Source organism: Falco punctatus (assembly GCF_963210335.1).
Source record: "Falco punctatus genome assembly, chromosome: 8".
NCBI lineage: Eukaryota > Metazoa > Chordata > Aves > Falconiformes > Falconidae > Falco > Falco punctatus.
Genome location: NC_137588.1, coordinates 32,500,881 through 32,520,402, shown reverse-complemented (window position 1 = coordinate 32,520,402; position 19,522 = coordinate 32,500,881). Strand labels below are relative to the sequence as shown.

At 48.5% G+C, this 19,522-nt stretch overlaps 3 protein-coding genes across 8 annotated transcripts in view; 2 read left to right on the top strand and 1 right to left on the bottom strand.

Moving 5' to 3' along the window:
• The window catches only part of SLC12A8 (solute carrier family 12 member 8), a 56,786-nt gene extending 47,472 nt beyond the window's left edge, over nucleotides 1-9,314 (top strand). For all 4 annotated transcript variants that reach the window (XM_080399217.1, XM_080399214.1, XM_080399215.1 and 1 more), the window contains 5 exons: nucleotides 233-908; nucleotides 1,784-1,881; nucleotides 4,102-4,219; nucleotides 6,428-6,488; nucleotides 9,061-9,314. In XM_080399217.1, coding sequence (XP_080255343.1) covers nucleotides 233-908; nucleotides 1,784-1,881; nucleotides 4,102-4,219; nucleotides 6,428-6,488; nucleotides 9,061-9,226 — 1,119 coding nt within the window. In that variant the 3' untranslated portion in view covers nucleotides 9,227-9,314. The remainder of the gene's footprint in view (nucleotides 1-232; nucleotides 909-1,783; nucleotides 1,882-4,101; nucleotides 4,220-6,427; nucleotides 6,489-9,060) is intronic.
• Nucleotides 1-19,522, bottom strand: part of LOC308068497 (TGF-beta receptor type-2-like) — a 310,921-nt gene that overhangs the window by 193,891 nt on the left and 97,508 nt on the right. The gene's annotated exons all lie outside the window — the stretch shown is intronic.
• HEG1 (heart development protein with EGF like domains 1) overlaps nucleotides 18,640-19,522 on the top strand; it is a 56,460-nt gene continuing 55,577 nt past the window's right edge. The window contains exon 1 of one of the 3 annotated variants that reach the window (XM_080399205.1): nucleotides 18,640-19,507. In XM_080399205.1, coding sequence (XP_080255331.1) covers nucleotides 19,330-19,507 — 178 coding nt within the window. In that variant the 5' untranslated portion in view covers nucleotides 18,640-19,329. The remainder of the gene's footprint in view (nucleotides 19,508-19,522) is intronic. The other 2 variants (XM_080399203.1, XM_080399204.1) reach the window with 2 other exon arrangements.

Sequence of the window (19,522 nt, the reverse complement as noted above, 5' to 3'; positions counted from 1 at the left end):
GAGTAAGGCTTGGAGGTGAGGTGGGAGCTCAGCAGCTTTTGGCTTCCAGCCTGTTCTTGAATTTATTAAGCTGGTGAGCTTCTGCTTGCACATGCATGCACGTATTTCATGACTAAGGGGGTACTGCAGACTGCCAAGGTAACCACCCATGGTGGCTGAGCAAGTGGGGAATCCTCATGGTAAGGCTCGTGATTATTGATTTAAATGTGAGATTGTTTTGTTTATGAACTAGAAAGGACCCAATAAGACTTCAGTGGCTGCGATTTGCTTAACAAGTCTCATCACCATGGCTTTCGTCTTCATTGGGCAAGTGAATGTTCTTGCTCCCATAGTCACCATCAACTTCATGCTGACATATATTGCTGTAGACTATTCCTATTTCTCAGTCTCCTTGAGCTACAAAGTTCAGCAGAAACCTGACAACACCCAGATGGGAAATGCTAGACCTGCTCACGTTTCCCAGCCTTTAATTTTCAACAAGCCTTCCAGCCGTGCAGCAGATGGAGTAATTCAAAGCAGATCAAATGGTACCTTGCTGGAATTCAGAAAAGACATGGACCAGCTTTTTAAACCATTTCGTAGTGAGCCAGGTACTTGCAAAAAAGGAGGAGCTGAGAATTTAACTCAAAAGCTCAAACAAAAGAAGGCAAAGAAGCCGGCCAAGCAGACGTTACACGACAGCTTTCTCCTGGATCTCCATCATGATGCTCCCCTGGCTCAGTACGGCTGGGATGAGACCGTGGAGCCCCGCAAGGAGAGCTGGCAGGACCTGGCTGAGGAGGGCTGTCAGCATGATGCCAATCCATGCTCATCACTCTCTGCAGATGCCCAGTGGTCCCCCAGGCTGCTGGAGCAGGGGGAGCAGCTCTGCGGCGAGGTGCCAGCACTCCCTGGCCAGAGGGGAGAAGGTAAGGGCTGTGGGAGATGGACAGCTCCATGCTTATGGGGGAATGATTTATAACCTTGGTCCTTCTGGTGCTTTCCTGAAGGCAAGTGTGAAACTAGCTTTATACAGGGCTGTCATTCAGTGATTCATAGCAATAATATCATTTATTCCAGGTGAGGGTAGAGTTCATTGCAATGCATCAGAGAATTTCCAATGCAATTTCCTATGGAAGATTAATCACAGGAAAGCAGGCAGGACTATATTTAGTGTAGGGTTGTTTACTATGTACTCATTATTCTACACATGCACACTCAATGCTCTACCTTAAAAAGGTTTTGAGTGTATCTTGGGGTTTCCTTCATCCTGGCGTGGGGTAGGTGGGATGGAGTCATGCAAGTCTAAAACTCAGGCTATCAAAATGCAGCGGTCCTCACACCGCAGATGGAGTCTGTAATTCGACAGCTGCAGCTAAGAGTCTGCATTTGTTTTGTTGGTGATGTGAGTATTTGATACTGTGTCTTTGCTTGGAGTTTGTCATCTCAGTGCTGTAGTGTTTTATCACCAATTAGACAATTAAGCTTCATAAACCCCTCCAAAGGAGAAAAATATTATTTCTTTTCTCACAAATAGGGAAACTGAGGCAGAGACAGGCAGATGTGGCTTTCCAATGGACTCAGTACCAAAGCTGGCAGCTTTGGTTTATTCCTTGCACTTTTCTGTTTTCATTTTAGAGGTTTTGGTCTAACTCTGCCATACCCAGCTGTCAACTAGAATTTCTTATTTGGTTTTCTGGAATCTGGTAATGTAAAGTAGGAGAAAAAACCCCACACTATAGCTCCTTTCTGATGTCTCTTCTTTTATTTGTATTTCTTTTTTTTTTTTTTTTTTTCCCTGTAGAATCATCTATAAAACAACAAAATCCAAAGCTGGGAATTCAGCAAACACCAGAATCCTTCTACTCCAAATTCTGCAATCACTGGGTTTCCTTTGCTGGTGTAAGTAATTTTATTTTGAGCACTGGTTTGTGATTGTAGAAAACAGAAGGAAATTCATCGCTTACTGCAGTGTAAATACACTCTAGTGCTTTAAAACAGCTTTTGATTCTATTATTCCAGGTCACCTGAGTTAAGTATTCAAGGTAGCATGCATCCAGCAATTCAAATTCAAAGAAAGCCAGATGGCATATTAATTAAAACAACAGCAGAACACACCCCACCCCCCCAAAAAACATAACAAACCAAGAAAAACCCAATAAAAAAAACAACCCAAAAAGATACAAATTCAAAATCTGTCATCTTAGGACTTTAGAGTTGCATGGCTGGGTGGGAAAGAAATCAGGGTCCCTCTTTTCACCCTGTGCTAGCTGGCTTTTTCTTGCCATGGGATGGAGTGAGGCATCAGCTTCAAAGCTGTGGTGTTTTTATTTATGAGCCAGTTTCTGCAAGCTCGGGGTGGGGTTTCATTAGTGCTGACCTCCTGATACCAGCAGCCCAGCTGCGAAATTCCATCTTTTGAGGGAGGGAAGTGGAGCATTCTTCCAGCATGTTACTTTAAAAAATAAATAACTTTTAAATAGCTTCTATCTCAAGCCGCTGAGGAGTTTAAGACATTTAAATTCTTTTTGGAAAGATGGATTATTGGGCAGATGACAAGGAAAGGGTCACATATGCATAGTGAATGAACCATATGGCTGTGCTGCATGGATAGGCATCTCATAGCTGTGTGTAAAATGTAACAAACCCACCCAAACAACACACGGAACCCTTTTAGTGTAATCCTCAGATGGAGTTCGACACCTACTTTTCAAAGTCACTGCTGTGGCTGCCAGCAGCCAGCTCCTGGCAAGGGGTCGCAGCACCAGCGGTGGGGTGGTGTGGAGGCTTCTGCAGGAGGCTGTGTGATGAAGCTGTCTCTGGGCTCGGTAACTAATGTGGTTCCCAAGCACTTGTCATCACGGAGCAGTCAGTTCTCTCTGCCTTCGCGGGGGAATTTGCTTATGGAGATGACTGATGTGTTCATTAAAGCAGATTTGGTTTCCTGTCAATAACCAGACTTGGGAGGAGGTTGCAGCAGAGCTGAAAAGGGATCAACGATTCAAAATAAAATCACTGGCTCCTCTCCCCTCTGACCTCTCTCTTTGAGCTTCACTGTTTATGTCAGCCTGGACTCATTTAGCTCGCTTTTTGCATGCTGTTCCTAACCTCAGCTATGAAGATGCTACCCCTGTCCCTGTTTGTATGTGCTTTGGGCCAAATCTGCCTCCTGAGCTGGTGAGCCTCTGGATACTCCTCTTGGAACAGCTCAAGCAGAGAACCATGCTGCCTCTAGGACTCAGTGTAGCTCACTTTCACTGCTACCTCACTGCTGCTGAAGATGACACCATAAACCTGTGCTGTCCCTCCTTTTAACAGTGAGGTCAAATGAGGCTCCCTGTAACAGGAACCTCATTACCAAGAAACCTCAGCCATGCCATACCCAAATCTTTTCAGATAACACTGGGTGGAAATGCTTTGCGTGTGGCCAAAAGCCACGCGCCGTGGAGGTCTTGCAGGCAGGAGAGGATGTGGTTCCCCAGGGGTCCTGCTGCACCACCAGCCTCAGCCACCAGTGCCCCAGAGCACCCATCCACCTGCGTGGTTGCAGTTGGCATCGTTCCTCCTATGGGCAGGACCTGGGCTGTGCAGCAGGTCTTGTGCAAGGAGGGCCTCTGTGGTGTCCCCATCCCAGGACATCACTAGGAGGGAGACACCTACAAGGAAACACTCATTCAGGATAATTCTGAGCAGCTGCTTCCTGGGTCCTGACAGTGCATGTCTCTTACACAGCAAGTCTTCTCTCCCAAGAAGACCCTGAGAAAGACAGAGGTGTGGAGATGCCATCAAAGCACTGGTTTTGCATGCATTTAAAATGAAGATGCAGTATTTCTGGCAACAACAACAAAAAAGAGCATTTAATACTGCTTTCATAACAACTTGAAGGCCCCAGCACTGCCTCAGTTTTAGAGAATTTCCATCAGAGCTGCAGGCTCCTCTTGCCAGGCTGCTGACGTCGTCAGGCCGTGGCGGAAGGTCAGCAGCCCCCCATGGGCACTGCGCTGCCAGCTCTGCCACGGGGGCAGTGAAGCCCCTGGGCTTTGCAGAGAAAGGACTGGCAAATTGTTATCATTGTATTATCTACGGACTCTGGGGTAACCTCAAATCATGTCTTTTCAACAGGCCATCGTGTCCCTCATTGTAATGTTTGTCATTCAGTGGATCTACACCCTCGTCAGCCTGGGTGCAGCGATTATTCTGTATTTCTACATCGGCCAAGTGAGCCCAGGACTCCCCCTTGGTGAGTTGTTTTTTTATTATTATTATTATTAAACCTGCTTAAAAATTCATTAAGCTTTAATTTAACTTAATTAGGAGTTGAAACTCTTGTGTTTAATATGCAGGTGACACTGTGAATGATGAGGTTTTGTTTCACTGCCAGTTTTAATACATTTTCTCTCCGACTGTTTAATTTTTTATTGGATCCTAACTGTAACTAGCATTGGTTTGATAGTTTGATTGTTGTACTTATTGCTTTCTTATGTTGCACTTTAAATGGCAAATCCAGATACTAGTACTAGAACTTAGCAGGGATGGCAGATTGTAAATGTATCACAGCAATGAGAAAAATCTGCCGTAAATACATTTTAATAAACTTAATCAATCTAAACCCACCTGAGAAAACTTCAAGGAAAATGGGGATTATGATGAGTATCTCATTAAATCTCAGCATTCATAACTGCAGAACAAGAGAACCTTTTGATTCCAGAACTAACCAGGCTGAATATGTTGGGAATGTAATCTGGGAAAATACTTCAAGGCAGAGGGCATTGGAAAGGTCTGCGCATGTGATCGGCTTAAACAAATTCAAAATTGAACAGTGAAGCACATTCGGAAAGTGGCTTGTGAGAGCCTACAGCTCCTTGGCATGGGAGGGGTTTGCGTTGGTCTGTGTCTCCGAAGGGGGGGAGTGATGCACACATAGTGTGCACGTACCCATGTACTTAAGCATACATACGTATGTAGGTGCATACATACATATGTAGGTGTGTGCATGCATAAATAACTGCACACGTGGATGTGCCGTTTTTTGTCCAAGATGAGAAAAGTCAAAAGAACCTGAGTTCATACATCTTTTAGGCAATGCAGAAATAGCTACCCAGGTTTATTTTGATGAAAGATTATTAGACACTAGGTTAAGCAGGCTCTAGATTTCAGAAACCCAGACAATGAGAAATCAAAACCTAGTTGTCATTCAGTAACTATCGAAACATAGCTCAGCAATTCTCCTTCTACTCTGAAGTGACTTTTGTATGTATCTGTATGGGATAGTAGAAAAGAGCTGTGATGGTAGGTAGTACTTGCTAATTTGTATCTCTTGAAATACATCTTTTAACAAAGTTTTTCATGCCCCCCAGATACTAAACAGAACACAGTTAATGTTTTCAGGCTTTGGAGTTTTCTTTGCCTTTGTATATTCACTATGTTATAGCCCTGTTTTCTGCTTTTGAAATATTTACCAAAAATGACCTTAACAAGAATTTCTCAGTCAGTGTGTAAAGGATTTTGGAAGGTGATCTGAGAAAAAGCAGCATGATTAGACATTTTTTTCTTGGTTTCTTTTGCACATGCTTTCCCATGCATACAGTAAAACAATGCATGGCAAAGAAAAAGAAATGAGTTCTCAAAGTTCAGTTTGATTTTTATTTGGCTGTGAGTGAGCGTTATTTTGTGATCACAAGGCATCCAATGATCTGTGAGTTTGTTCTCCAAAGGACTGGACGACCCTCCTGTCATTGGGAGACACTGGCTCGAGAGATGCTCGGGGTTAAGGACTAGATGAAGACCTTGGGGGCAGAAGCGCTCTGAGATTTTGACAACTACCCCCTTCTCTCTCTTGCTCCCCAGCAGCCTAAGCCAAATCCACCAAGCACTGCTGGGTCTCAGTTCTCCTCCCTGTCCCTCACCACAAAGTTCCCCTGCTGCTATTGCTGCCAATTCTGGCACTTCCCTGCCCCTGCATGAGCCAATGCATGACTCCACAGAGAAATCAGGAGGAAAAAGTGTTGGTGTAATAAGCTAAGCCAACCACAGGGTCAGACAAGAGGGAATGAATGGTGAGACCACAGCCACCCCGGCGGAGGTCAGCTGAATGGCTCCTCCTGTCTCCCCATCCCTGCAGTGGGAATGATCTTTGCGGTCCAGGGAGGAAAAGGTACCCCAGTGGGTGCCTGGGCTTTGCTCACAGCTTTATTGAGGTTTAACAAGCTGTTGGTCTGGGAAGGGATAGCTGTTCTCCATGGGGAATTTGGGTTCATTTCTTGACAATTGTTTAAAAGCCACAGCGTGTGGGAAAGCTGCAGGAGTGTTCTCACCATCACGAAATCTTTGGGTACTAAAGGCTAATAACAAGCAAGCTGGTTCAAGATTTTATGCAAAAAATTCAATGGTGTAATGCTATTATAAGAGAATTAGCAGCATACTGACTTCTCGTGCCTTTTCTCTGCAGGAGCAGCAGCAAATTTCAGTTTCTTTGGCTGGATTAAGTCGGTTTTGATCACCTTGTGCAGGTTGGTACCAGTCACTTGGCAAGTGACCAAGGCGGTGCTTGTTGCTCCCGTGGCCCACTAACGTGCACAGAGATGGGTGGAAGAATTGGCTTGCTCACTACCTTAAGCAGTCTGTCTGGCCCTGCTTGCGTGCTCAAAGTTACTCTTACTTAATGGTAAAAATAACTGTTTGCTCCCTTTAGCCTGGCATATGGCAGGCCACGCAAGTGGGGTGGCAGGAGCCTCCTCTGCCTGGTGCACGGACACGGCAACTGACACCCATATCTTGGTGCCTGAAGCTTTATCTTACCCCAAAGGTCTGTGCCTGGCCTCTGTGGCTGAGGTTGAACTGGAAAATCTGGTAGGAAATAAGAAATGGGAGACTCCGTTTCTTCCACCCACCATCCACTGAAAGGTATAGCTATGGGGCAAATACAGTAAAACAGGTCTTCAGCGAAGGAACAGTTCAGTATTGAGTTTGCATGGGACTACAGTAGCGTTGTCTCGGGGTTTTCCTTCCCAGGAGACCTTAAAGGTTTTGTTTGATTGCTTATTAATTAGTTTTGTTAATCTGTTTTAATCCTATTAATTATTAATTCCATCATGTTTGGGTTTCCCATAGCAGGTTGTGACCATCTGTGCTATGCAATAGGATTTGAGGTTCTCAATCTGTTGCGTTGCTTTTTTGTTGTGACAGGTGAACACTCTAGTAAGGACTGCACAACACGAGCTGCCGAGCGTTATAGCTTCAACTTTGGTGACTCCTTTAACAGAAATGAAAGTCCAGGCATTTAAGCGCGTTGGCACGTGCCCATGCCTGTCTTGCCAGCTCCTGCCCCTGCCTACAGTCCCTCTAACATGGCCACATGCCTTTGGTAGCAAAGGTGGTTTGGGAGAAAAGCTGGGGGTGACAGGACCTCTCAGGTCCCCATTGCAGGTCTGTGGCGTAGCCAAGAGGAGACGAGTCTGTTCTCCCACATCACATCCATCCCTCTCTACCAGACCAGCTGATGTCTCTGAATACGGGACTGGGTCCTTGAGGACCCGCCTGCCCTGCACACCTCTTGCCATGAGTAGCTTTGTTCACACAGCTACTGCTGCCTCTCACGGCAGTGGCACAAAGCTGCACACTTGCCTAAGCGTTAGGGACGAGAGCCCAGGTTAGGCAGACTACCCAAAAGAGGAGTGGGGGGTGTGGAGGGTGTGCGCTTGGTTTTCTGGGTATGTCGTTTGGAGTAAGGGGTTTTTCCCTGCCCCTTTTCACAACATCTGCTGGACTGGGACATGAGCCCATGACAAGGGTGAGCAGGTGAGGATGGGAAAGGGCACGTGGGGCCATGCTGCAGTGCTGCCAGAATTACTCATGGCGCTGAGTCAGACCCCACTGCTTCGTATCCCAGGCACTTGCCTGGCTGGTTCCACCTCGGCGTCGGGGCGGGTTTGTGGCAGGTCATTTTATTGTGGCGCAGCTATGATGATAGAGCAGGATTTTCATTATGGATGTCCCTCGGTGCATCTCAGCCCTGTCTCCTGCCTGTTTTCAGAGGTTCCCCATGGGAATCTGTGGAGATGTGAGGCTTCATGAAGAGTTACCAGGTGTGAAAAGGAGAAACTATCTCTCCCGGAGAAGCAGCCCCACTTCTCATGGGTAGAGGCGCTGTTGTTGCCGGGGCGTTTTGTCCTGTGGGTTCCCAGACCAGCACAGTCCTTGGTGCTTCCACCATTGCCATTGATGAGCAAGGACCCTGCCAGGGAGGGCTGAGTGGGGAACTGGCAAGTGCCCAAGGCAGAAACTGATCCTATTTCTCTCTCCTAAACAGTGCAATCTCTGGGTCAGCTAGCCGGCTGGGTTGCTGGCTAATGCCAGGGCTCCTGCTCATGCTGGCACAAAGATGATTTTGGCTCTGCTTGGGGATTGTGTGGGTCATTTTGAAGCCCACCTTTGCTATGTTGTGAGAAATTACCCTGAAGTCATTTACAGTTTTTTCCTAAGCTCTGATTTCTTGAAATGCAGGCAAGATATTTTAGTGAATTGTAGTTAGAGAAAAAATCCCATTAGATTGCAAGAGAGTTGGAGGTAGCCAAGGATCCTTGACACCTCTCAGGCTCTTAGGTGTTCAGTGAGGTCTGAGTTGGTGCTACAAGCTCTTACAGTTTTGATTTGCAGATGTGCAATAAGGTTTTCTTAAAATCAGCCTCCGGGGTAAAGAGATTGCAGGAAAATCTCCTCTTCCATTTAAAAGAATTACAAAAATAATTGTACACTAAAGCTTAGGAAACTATAAGAAGGGTACTTTGCACCAGAAATGGTTCACGCTCCATCTGGAAAGTGTTTGCCGTAGTCAATGTCCAAAGAGGAGACTTACTTGTTGAGAAAATGTATATTTTCCAGTGCGTGCTGGGGGAAGGGAGTGTATTTTTTGTGTGTCTTCTAAGAAAAATATTTTCAGATCTGCTGTACACCTCCCAAGGGTGTTGAGAAGGGTTTAGCCTCTTCCTGAAGCGCCCAGGCTTGTTTGCACAGCCGAGAGCACAGCTGCTAATGGATGGCAAACAAGGGGTGATGCAGGCGCCTCTGCTTCTCTGTTTGCAGGAGAAGGCCATCTCCCCCAGAGCAGATCGTGGTGACACCGTCCTTTGCAACAGTTGGCATGGAGACCACACAGCTCACCCAGGAGAACACAGACTTCGCCTCGAGGGACCGCTATCACCAGTCCTCGCTTATCAGCAGAGAGGAGTTTGGGAATCAATTCCAGTAAAGGACACACACAAAAAAAATCAAGCTGTCACTTCAGAAAGCATTTAGAAATGCTAATGGCTGCCACTGTGCCTGGTGAAATACTTGAATATATATGGAAAGGATGTGAATCGTTATTTAAATATTCCAGGCTTGTTTGTTTATGCAAATGACAATGTTGCTGGGTTTCATATCTTACCCAAAGGGGGAAAAACTGCAAATGAAAGGGCCAGTTCAGGGAAGCGATGAGGGTTACTGAGGACAGTATAATCCTTTTAAAGAATTCAATTATAAGCACTGTTGAGCTCTAAAGACCATCACCGCTATAAAAGCTTACAACACCCCATTTCAGATGTCTTCTAGGTGACTAGGGATGCTTTGTGCCTGGGAGTGGTGACCTCGGCAGCAAGAGGCAGCGCCCTGCTCCCGGCTGTGCCACGGATGGGTGCGACCTTCCAGGTCAATTCATTTCTCCTCTCAGCATGAATTTGCCTGCTTGTAATACAGTAATTTTCTACCTCAGCATTTCAATTATCAAGGTCTTAGAAAGTACTTTAAGGCATTAGACAATAGGCCAGAATTCAGTGGCAGGTGTGAGAAGATGATGAAATATATTCACAACTAGAATCGCACATTTTGGTGCAGTAATGCTGTGTAATGACCTCTACTATAAAACTGTGAAATGATGCCTTAGAAACTGTTCCTAGTGATTTCCCACATCCTTTCTGATGTGACACCTGCAACCTGATGGCATAGCTGGATCCAAATAGAGCATTTGGGACAGATCTGAAGGGACAGATGATTCAGAAATGCCTTAACAAAGTACATTTGACCTCACGTTTGCTCTTTTTGCTTAAAGCCCATCCCACAGTGAGCACCCACAAGGAGCCATTTCTCCCACTGCCATGATCTGAGACATGAGAGGTTCAGCTGGGGACGCTGCAGGATTTCCTGTGCAGCCCTTAGGCTTGGTGGCAGTGGCAGTGGCTGTGGGGTGAGGTCTTACATGGACACCCCCATCACCATTAGTTCTGCTCCCCCGGGGAAGCCCCCTGCGCGGAGTGCTGTCCTGCCTGCAGGCAGCAGTCGTGGCAGAGACCCACAGAGGTGCGAGGGAGGGCTCTAGGATGAGGCAAACCCCAGCACCACAGATCAGTGCTGATGCTACAAAGAGGGGGAAATCACCGCCTTCCCCTTCCTTTCATCTCTGATTGTTTCAGCCTTTAGATTATTTCTCCTTCTGTGCAATAAAAGCTTGAGACACCAGGAACTCCTCTCCATGCTCTTTGTGGGCACACTCAATGCCTTTGAGCACCGTTCTGCTTGCCAGCACTTGGTGCCCTGGTGTTACCAGCCATGGGGGGATCCTCTCTGTCCCACTCTGTCCCACCTTGTGGTCTGGCCAGCTGCAGCTTTAGATCTTCCAGTTTTCTTACAGGGGGAAGCAAAGGAGGTTTTCTGCTGAGATGAAGAAGAGAGCAATCCTGGCACACTGCAGAAAGCATATTCATTTTTCAAAGTCGCAGGTCTTTTATTAAGTATTTCCAACCTTAATTATCTCAACAGAGGCAAGAGGGAAGTTACGCTTGTGTGGCCAGCTCTGAGCCACCTCAAGTCGGTTGTTCTGTGTTGGAAACAGTTCTGCCAGCGTTGCCTCCTGCCGTTGCCTTTTGCCTTTGGTTTCCGAAGAGTCTGGATCTGTTGTGGGGATGTGGCTCCATGCTGGAGCTTCCCCTGGGTTCCCTGGGACCAGTGGCTCCAGAGAGCCCTTCCTGTGCTTGTAGCATCCTTGCCCTTGGCAGCTAGTGCTGTTACGCAAACTTCAAACACTCCTCAGTGCTGATCCACCACTGACAGGCTGCATGGTGCTCTGTTATTCCCTGTTACGGTTTAATATGCAACCATAATGCCATTACTGTAAAATCTTGTATTTCATAAAGTCCTGTTGCATCAAAATATTGTGGGGTGACTTCTCTCCCAAGACAGGGATTGCCCAGCCCTGTGTTTCTCTGTAGCTTGAACAAAAGAAAACCTCAGAGCATGGCATGAAGTGATTAATGGGGAGAAACTCCTGTGTTATCTTCTTCGTTAGCCCCTAAAAAATTTAGTTCCCTTCTTAAAATAAGGCAGCAATCAGGAGATCCAGAGAGGGAGGGTGGGGAAGGTCCCTTGGCTGTGTACCTCGCTGGGGAGCTGTGCTGGCAGAAGCCAGACGCCTTGGTGGGGGGTAGTGTTTGCCTCTCCAATGCCACGGTCCCTGCTCAGCCCCAAAACTGGGGTGTGATGGGCCAGAAATACAAGCAGCTTCTCCCTTGGTCTAGCCGTATTGGGAGGGTGCCCAACAGCTTTGCTTTCAGCTGACTGAGTCTGCAGCAGCTGTCCCCTTCCCTTGCCACCACCATCCTGCCCCGTTAGCTCCAGCAGCCCTTTGCATTCAAATGTCCTCTGCAACAGTTTTGGGGTTTGGTTGTGTTTGTCTTCTGGCAAAGCCTCCACTGCCTGCTGGGGGAAGGCACTGGGCTGTGCAGGGGCCCAGTGAGGGGATATCTGGAGGGCTCGGGTGCAGGGATGGGTCGTGCCCTGGTATTTCTGGAAAATGGTGGCAGGAGGACTGGCATTGGTGCTGGATGGCAATAGCTGCTATCAGGACCTGGCGGCAGAGGAGATGCTCTAACAGAACACATCGTTCCAGGGGTTTCTGTTCTTTGGCCTCCACGTGCTGCTGCTGGAGAATCTCTGCCACCTCCTCCACCGGTACTACCACCACAGCAGGAACCAGCTCCCTCCACTGCCCGGTAAGTACGGGCGCCTGGTGCTTTCCCTCCCTTGTATCTGCAAGGGAGGAGTGCATCGCATAGGGCCAGTTTCCTTGCTGCCATTACAGGTTATGAGTAGGACAACTTCGCTGTTTAATGCTTGAAAAGGGACGTGCTGATCGCTTCTGGAGCATCGGCTCTGGCATAGTTGATTAGCTCTGGCGTAAGAGTGGAGGGAAGCCTGGTTTTAGCACCAGTGACCCCACAGGCTGGGTCAGGTTGGAGACTCAGAGAGGTCAGGCCATATGGATGTGCAAGGCTTTGCACACTGAGGAAGCTTTTCCAGCAAAAAAAAGATCAATCGCACTGCCCAAAATTGGGGTGTTGTGTCAAAAAATGTCTGTAGCTTCTGTAGCACTCTAAAAAAATAATGGGTGAAATTAGGGGTAGGAATTTATCAGCTTCACATTTAGTGGTTGAAGGGAAGAGATGTAGGTGGGGATTGCAGCTGTGAGCAGGAACATGCTGCTTTCACCCCTCTGGGAGCCAGGCTCTGACTCCAGATGCTGAGGCTTTTGTGAAGCTTCAGGTTCCCTGAAGGTGGGTTTGGGACTCAGCTCTGAGTATCACATGTCCCATATACATTGCAGCTTTATTAACATCATTATGAAAAGGCTCTTTAATCTTCTAAGCCATGTAGGCTTTGTTATTATCTATAATTATTTCCCTTTCATTTGGAAATTTTGGGGGGTTTTATTATTATGTAAGAAACGAAAATATTTTGCAAGGCATCAGGGTGTGAAGACATTTGTTTTTTGAGAGAGATGTGGCTGTAACAGCTCGGGTTTGTTTCTTTAGAAGACTCAAACTGTAAATCAGTAGCTTTAGTTTTGTCATCTCCCTTTGCAGAGCATACAAGGACAGAAGGCAGTGGAGGATAAATATTTTATTACTTGCCTTGCAGTATTGCCTGGAAGCTCATGCTGTGTTTGTGATCCCACAGCACTAAACAGGTCCAGAAATCAGAATCTTCTGCCTCAAAAACTTGCAGCACAAATAATCAAGACTAAGAATCGGCAGGAATAACATGAAGTGTTATTGTGATATCGGCATAAGGAGACAGCTCCTCAGTTGGTGTAAATTCTCAGCATCCACCTGGATCTGCCTGTGTCCCCCATTAGGAGTATGCACAGGGAGAACCAAGCTCCTTAAATCCAGAACTTAGCTCAAACCTGGCCTTTTCTTCTCCCGTCTTGGCTTTCTCTCAATCAGCTTTGAGTTTCCTTGGATGGTCTTTGTTGTGTACAGTGGCCAAAATAATCACCCACCTGCCAGGGTAACTTATTCACAGCAGATAATTGAGACCACAGCGCTGAAGTAGCAAAGAACAATGACAAAAGATGAAGTGATGCTTCTGTGCATGGCCAAATGTAGGTGTGGGGGGCTCTCTGTGCCCCTTGAGCTGGTATGCTCTTGCCCCTGCACCTCCGGGTCAGACAGGCAGAATTTCTTGAACAACATCATACTTAGACCTGCAAGACTGGAAGGCTTTTGCTGAATCACAGGAACCAGCCTGGGATTAACATTTAGGTTAGTGCGAAACCAAGGTTATTTGAATTATTGTCCATGCCTGGTGAATTTTAGAAAAGGCAATTACTGGGATAAAAGAGAGAAAAGTATGTAGACAACCTATAAATTGGGTAACTCCATATAAAAGAGGTATGTGTGTAATGGACTTGCTTATATTCCGCAGCAGCGTGTTGCCGAGACGCAGATTTGGCATAGCATCTGCCATTAAACCTGAGACGAGGTGAGACCTCAGCAGTAACAGCCTTAAAAGCTATGGATCAGAGGCTCCAGCAGCAAACTGCTGGCTATAAATAAATAGCTTTAAAGCCCGTATGGCACAAGAGAGGCTCCTTCCCTTTCCGCCTTCTGCTCCTCACAGCTTTTTTCACATGACGTTCATGCACCGACCCCCTATACCTGGTATTTGCCCACCTCGTGCAAGAGTGAATGGAAGCGTGGGCACACTCCCAGGAACGCAGCAGTCAAGGAGTGCACCTGTAACTTTATCGGATCCAAATGTTGCTTATAAACTTTGGCAGAGGCTTCTTTCTGGATTATAAGGGTGCTGCTGTGCAGTGTTTTGCTCAGCTCTGAAAGGGCTGGGTTTTTCTTGAGTTTTTTTCTTGAAAAGGGTCTTAAAGGAAATAAATCAGGAATTTAGAATTGTTTCTTCCCAGCTAGATTTAAATGGCTGATTTTTTTTTCCCCTCCCAGAAAATATGGGGTTTATTTCCAGTGACAGGATTCAAAATGCAACATCATTGTCATTTGTTGTGCATTTTTGTGTGAAGGATGAGAAATCACAAGACCTGTATCCATCCTGACTTTCAATTTTCAAGTATCTGGAACAAGCTGCTTCCAATGGAGGTACAAGGCAAGCAGTTCTTGTAAAAATTAATCAATAAACTACCACCCCCAAAATGTCAAGAAAAATGGTCCGGTACTAAGTGCCTTTTGGATGATTGGGTTCCGTTAATGGATGGCTTACAGCATCAAGAGGAGATGAGGAAGGTAATTCATTATGGTTAGGAACTATCTGTCCACTTTGGAAACTCACGACTTTTAATAACAAATTCCGAAGCAGAAAATATTCACTTTGTACCTTAATTCATCATCAGCTTAAAACTTGTCTGAGGTTTATGAGCCTGATCCAAGATTTGGACAGATCTGGGCTGAGTTTCAAGGGAGCTGCAGGAGTTTCATGACATTGGCTGGGGCTGCAAAAGGCTCCTATAGAACCGGAGAGAAGGGACCGGTCCATGTAATCCTAACAAAGTGCTGCAGAGATGCTTCTTCTGTAGAGGCTCCTGTGGTTTGTGGTGATTTCAGTCCAAAGCAATGCAGAACCAGGCAAATTTGGTCATTGTCTCTAGCCCCTCAGTCTGGAGAGTGGAAATCGAGGTGAAATAAAAACATGCTATGTTTTTCTTCCCCCAAAATGAGGTGATGGGTGGGATTCAATTAATCAGCATATGATATCAATCATGTTTTATATAGTTGTGTTAGAGGCTTCCTGGGTTGATGAGCTTTCTGTTTGTTTGTTTTTAACTCCTTTGTGTGTTGAATGTGCTGATTGCTTTCAGATGGAAGCATTAAATGCATTTTATACATAATCTGGGGAGACGTTTGAGGTCACAGCCTCTTTCAGGAGGATGCTGTGGCATTATTTTACATCAGGGTTTGCCTGGCCCATCTGACTCCTTAGGCACACTTTCATGCATTTAAATCTCCTATTAGTTTTGTGCTCTCAAAGAGGGAGGGGAGTAGCCCTCAGCCCAGAGCTGCCCTGTAACCATTATTAGCAGGATGTGGCAGCGGAGCGTGCAGTCGTGCCACAGGGGTAAACAGCTCCAGGACCATGCAAGGAAAAGCCAGTCACCAGTGGCTTTCACTAAGCGCTCATGCTCCACGCAGGCACCTTCATCCTGCTGCAGCGCATCCTCCTCCCACCACTGATGCTTCTTCCCAGCCTCCCAGGACGGTGTCTAATGCAGCACATGGGTGGCAGGGGTAGTATCCCCACCACACTACCCTCTGCAGCTCCCATGGATAAAAAATTATCCACCTTTAAAAATCCAACCCAAACCAAAAACGTGAGATTTTTTTCCCATGTTTTCAGGTGCCTGTTGGAGCTGGAGCTCAAAAGCACCAACTGTAAATTGACTCCTTTGCTGCAGGGATATTCCTTATGAAGTGGTGAAGGTGGGAGTAAAATAAGATGGCAGGAAAACACAGTAGCTTTAAATTTACAGCCACTAAACCTTGGCAAATTAGGCACCTGGGAGGGGAAGGGATTGCATTTGGGAAGTCCCAAACTGCCTGAATATCAATGTTTCCTTTCCAGTTGCTTGTGAATGATGTGCTGCTCGTGGCTGGAGCCATGACGAGGAGAGGAGAGGGATTATTTTCTGATGGTAAGTACTGGTTTGAACACACGGGTTCACACTGTGGGGCTTTTGCTGGGGCTGGTGAAGGCAGCAGCCTCACTGCTGCCATGTGCGTCGGAGGCTGCAACGGGCAACCCCTGGCCCTGCCAGTGTGTTTCTCCACCTATATTAAGCTCTGCCAGGATGCAGCCAGCTCAGGGGCAGCCCAGGGCCCTTTGCCTGGCGTTTCCTGCTGCTGGCCATGCGTACCGGTGTGTGGTCCTCGTGGTCACCCCTGTCACGGTCATGAGTGCCTCATTGGGTTCAGAAATGCAGCGTTGTGGCAGCTCAGGCAGGTTTAACGGCAATTTGGGTAAGGGTGTTATCTGCCCTCCCCTGCCCTGAGGGGGCTTCTCTGGGTCTTTACTGCTTTTATAGCCTGTGGTGTGGCATGGTGGGTTGTGCTATGGATGCGCCATAGGGGCACAGGGAGCCGGAGCCATGCGATATGGACGCCGGTTGCTCTTTCAGCAATGTTTGTTTTGCATTTGCCTGCTCTGCTACTGTTCTTGATGTGCCTCTTGAGTAAAACAGTAGAAAAAAATTTATGGAGACTTTCTTGGAAAAGCATTCGATACTGTGCTTCCTGCTGGTTGGATTTACAGCTTGGGAGGATGTAGAAAGAGCAGGGAGCTGCTACCTGGCTTATACACGGGGGAAGTCTTTTGGGAAAGGTGAGGGGAGAGGGATGAGATCTCTAGGCTCAGTGTTAGGGCCCTCAGGCTTGAGAATGAGTGGACAGGAGAGCGTCTATTTCTTGTCAGCACTGGGTTTGGCTTTAATTTACCCTGCACAGCCCTGATGGTGTATTGCTGACTTTGGAGAGGTTTCTTTGCCCCTCCTGCTTCACCTCTGTTGCACAGTTAAAGGAGGTAGGAAAGCATCAGATGTGCTGGTTGTCAAGTCCAGGAACTAACAAAACTTTCTGAAGAATCATAATTATTACTGATATTAATTATTATCTTAGGAATCGATAATGTGGAGTCCTGCATTTCATGTATAAAGATATTCCCAAGTATTTGAGCTGTGGCTCTACATTCCCTGCGCCATCTCCCAAAGTATCAGAAAATTTCACAGCTCTTCACCTGAGCTTTAACTCAATCCCACGATGGCACATTACTCAGCTGTGTATTGGTCTCTCCGTCTTACTGATGAGGAAACTTTTTTTTTACACAGTTCCATAAAGAATAGATAAGTACATTGATATAGACTGAAGGACCCTGTAGCTGTCCTGTATGGATCATGGACCTTGGTGGTAATTGTCTGTGGCTTCTGGGTCACTCAGGTCACCCCATTTACCAAGACTGGGATGCTTGCTTGTATAAGTAAAGTGTCATTGTGATTTGTTTGTGCTTCATGTCCCAGACTGACACTAGCTTGACTTGTTCCTTGAGTTTAAGCAAATTCAAAGCAAGAAGATGGCAAAAGTTGTAGGGAGTAGAATAGGGAATGGACTGATAGAGAGGTGGCTCAAAGGGCTGCCTTTTCCAGGGTTTTAATCTGTGATTGTGCAAGCATCAGTGTGAAAATTTCCAAGTGTGCGTCACTGCAAAGGGGTGTGGGAAGGTGCAGAAAGCACCTGCATGTCGAGAGGAAAGCAGAGGAGCGGGGGAGACCAAGTCCTGTGTCTGGGTAGAGCCAAGGTCATTAACATGCTGGTGTGGGCTCCTCAGTGACACCTTTTGGGTGGGAAGAGGCTTTCAGGAGAGTTTGTGCTTATCAGCCATTGACTTCTGCGTTTGATGGAGAGAGACACGGGGAGTGGGGGGACTGTGGACCAGATCCGGGCTTTGTCCGAGCCTGCAGCGATCTGGCTGTGGTGTATTGTCACTTGTGCCCCAGCTGTGAAAGGTCGGGTTCTGCTTGGCCTGTAGAAATTAAGCCTGATTTTGAACTAGCTCCAGGGAAAAACAAAGGGCCCAGGAGTGACTCCGAGGGGAGAGGCTGCCCAGGATGGGTGCACGTTCCCTGGGGAGGGAGAGCTCGGCAGGGATGCTAAACCCGGAGCGTTTGGATGCCAGCAGCCTTGGCAAAGCCTGACCTGCTGCTCCATAGCGTGCTCTCTTGCAGAACTAGGAGCATGAAATTATGAAAGGGAATTTCAGAACAATGAAGGGAAATCCTTTGCCTCCCGTACAGCCCAGCCTGGGAAATTCACCACCACAAGAAGCAGCAGCCTCAAAATGCTGCTGCTGGCATTTAAAAGAGAGCAGGTTAGCTTTATAACCAGTAAAAGATTTGAAGTGATTTAACCAGGGCTTGATTTCGAAGGGCATTACATTTGGGGCTATCTAATGCTCACCATGCTTATCTGGAAAGAAACTTTTCCATCCTGCAGAGTGTGGCACAGCCGCTTCAGAAGCCGTATTGGTGGCATCCAGAGAGGTGGTACTGGACTCGATTGCTGGCTGCCTTTGTTTCCCCGTAGCTCAAAAACGAGCATGGGAGCGTCACAGGGCGGTCACGGGGCCGTGTGGCCCGTAGCCCTGTGCGGGAGCCGGGCGGTGTGCGGGATGCCCTGACTGCAGCCCCCTTGTTCTGGCCCGCTCCCCCAGACCGCCATCGCACGGGGCCTGCAGAACGGGGCAGGGCAGGGCAGGCAGGCAGGGCAGGCAGGCAGGCAGGGCAGCCCTGGAGAGCAAAGCACTTTCGTGGGGCGATGCGCGGTGGGAGGGCTCACTGCCGGGAGCGGGGGGTCCCTGCCGGAGCGGGGGGTCCCTGCCGGAGCGGAGCCGCCGCTGCGCGGGGCGCGGGCCTTGCGCGCTGCTGGCACCGGGAGGCGGCGGCGCTAAGGCGGCGGCAGCGGGGCGCCCCTCGGCGGCTGCGGCTCGGGGTGGCGGGCGAAGGGGTTTCCCGCTCGCCCGGCGCGGCTGGGAGATGCATCAGGAGGAACAAAGTAAAAGTAAGAATAACGTTTAAATTATTGTTGTTATTGCCAGTGGTGCCGCGCACGGCCGGGTGAGGGAGCGGGCGGCCCGAGGGCTGCGCGGGGCGGGCGGGGGGCCGTGCCGAGCCGGGGGGGCCGTGCCGGGCCGTGCCGAGCCGGGCCGTGCCGGGCCGCGGCCGGGTGATGTCAGGCTCGAGGAGGAGCCTCCGCCGCCTGCCCTTTTACTTTCGGGCGCCGGCACTTGGCCGCAGGCTGCTGCCGCCGCTGGCCGGGCCCCCCCTCGCCCCCTCCGCTATGGGCACTCCGCACTTCTAAGGCCGGGGCGGCCGCCCTCTGCGCCGCCCCGGCGCGGGGGGGGACTGTGAATTAATTAAAAATCGCTATTTACGTGGTTATTCATTGCCCCGCTTCGGGCATGTGAACAACCACCTCCCCCCCCCCTCCCCCCCCCCCCCTCCCCGCTTCCCCTCCTTCCACCCCCAGCGCCATGCCGGCAGCCTGCATCCTGCTGCTGCTGCTGGGGCTGGGGCTGGTCCCGGCGGCCGGGTCGCTGCCCCTCGCTTCCCCGCGGCGTCTTCCTCCCCCTCCTCCTCCTCCTCCTCCGTCCCGAAGCCGCCTCGGCCGCCCTTGCTCGCCTCCCGCCGCGGGACACGCCGGCAGCCCGGGTGAGTGCCCTGCTC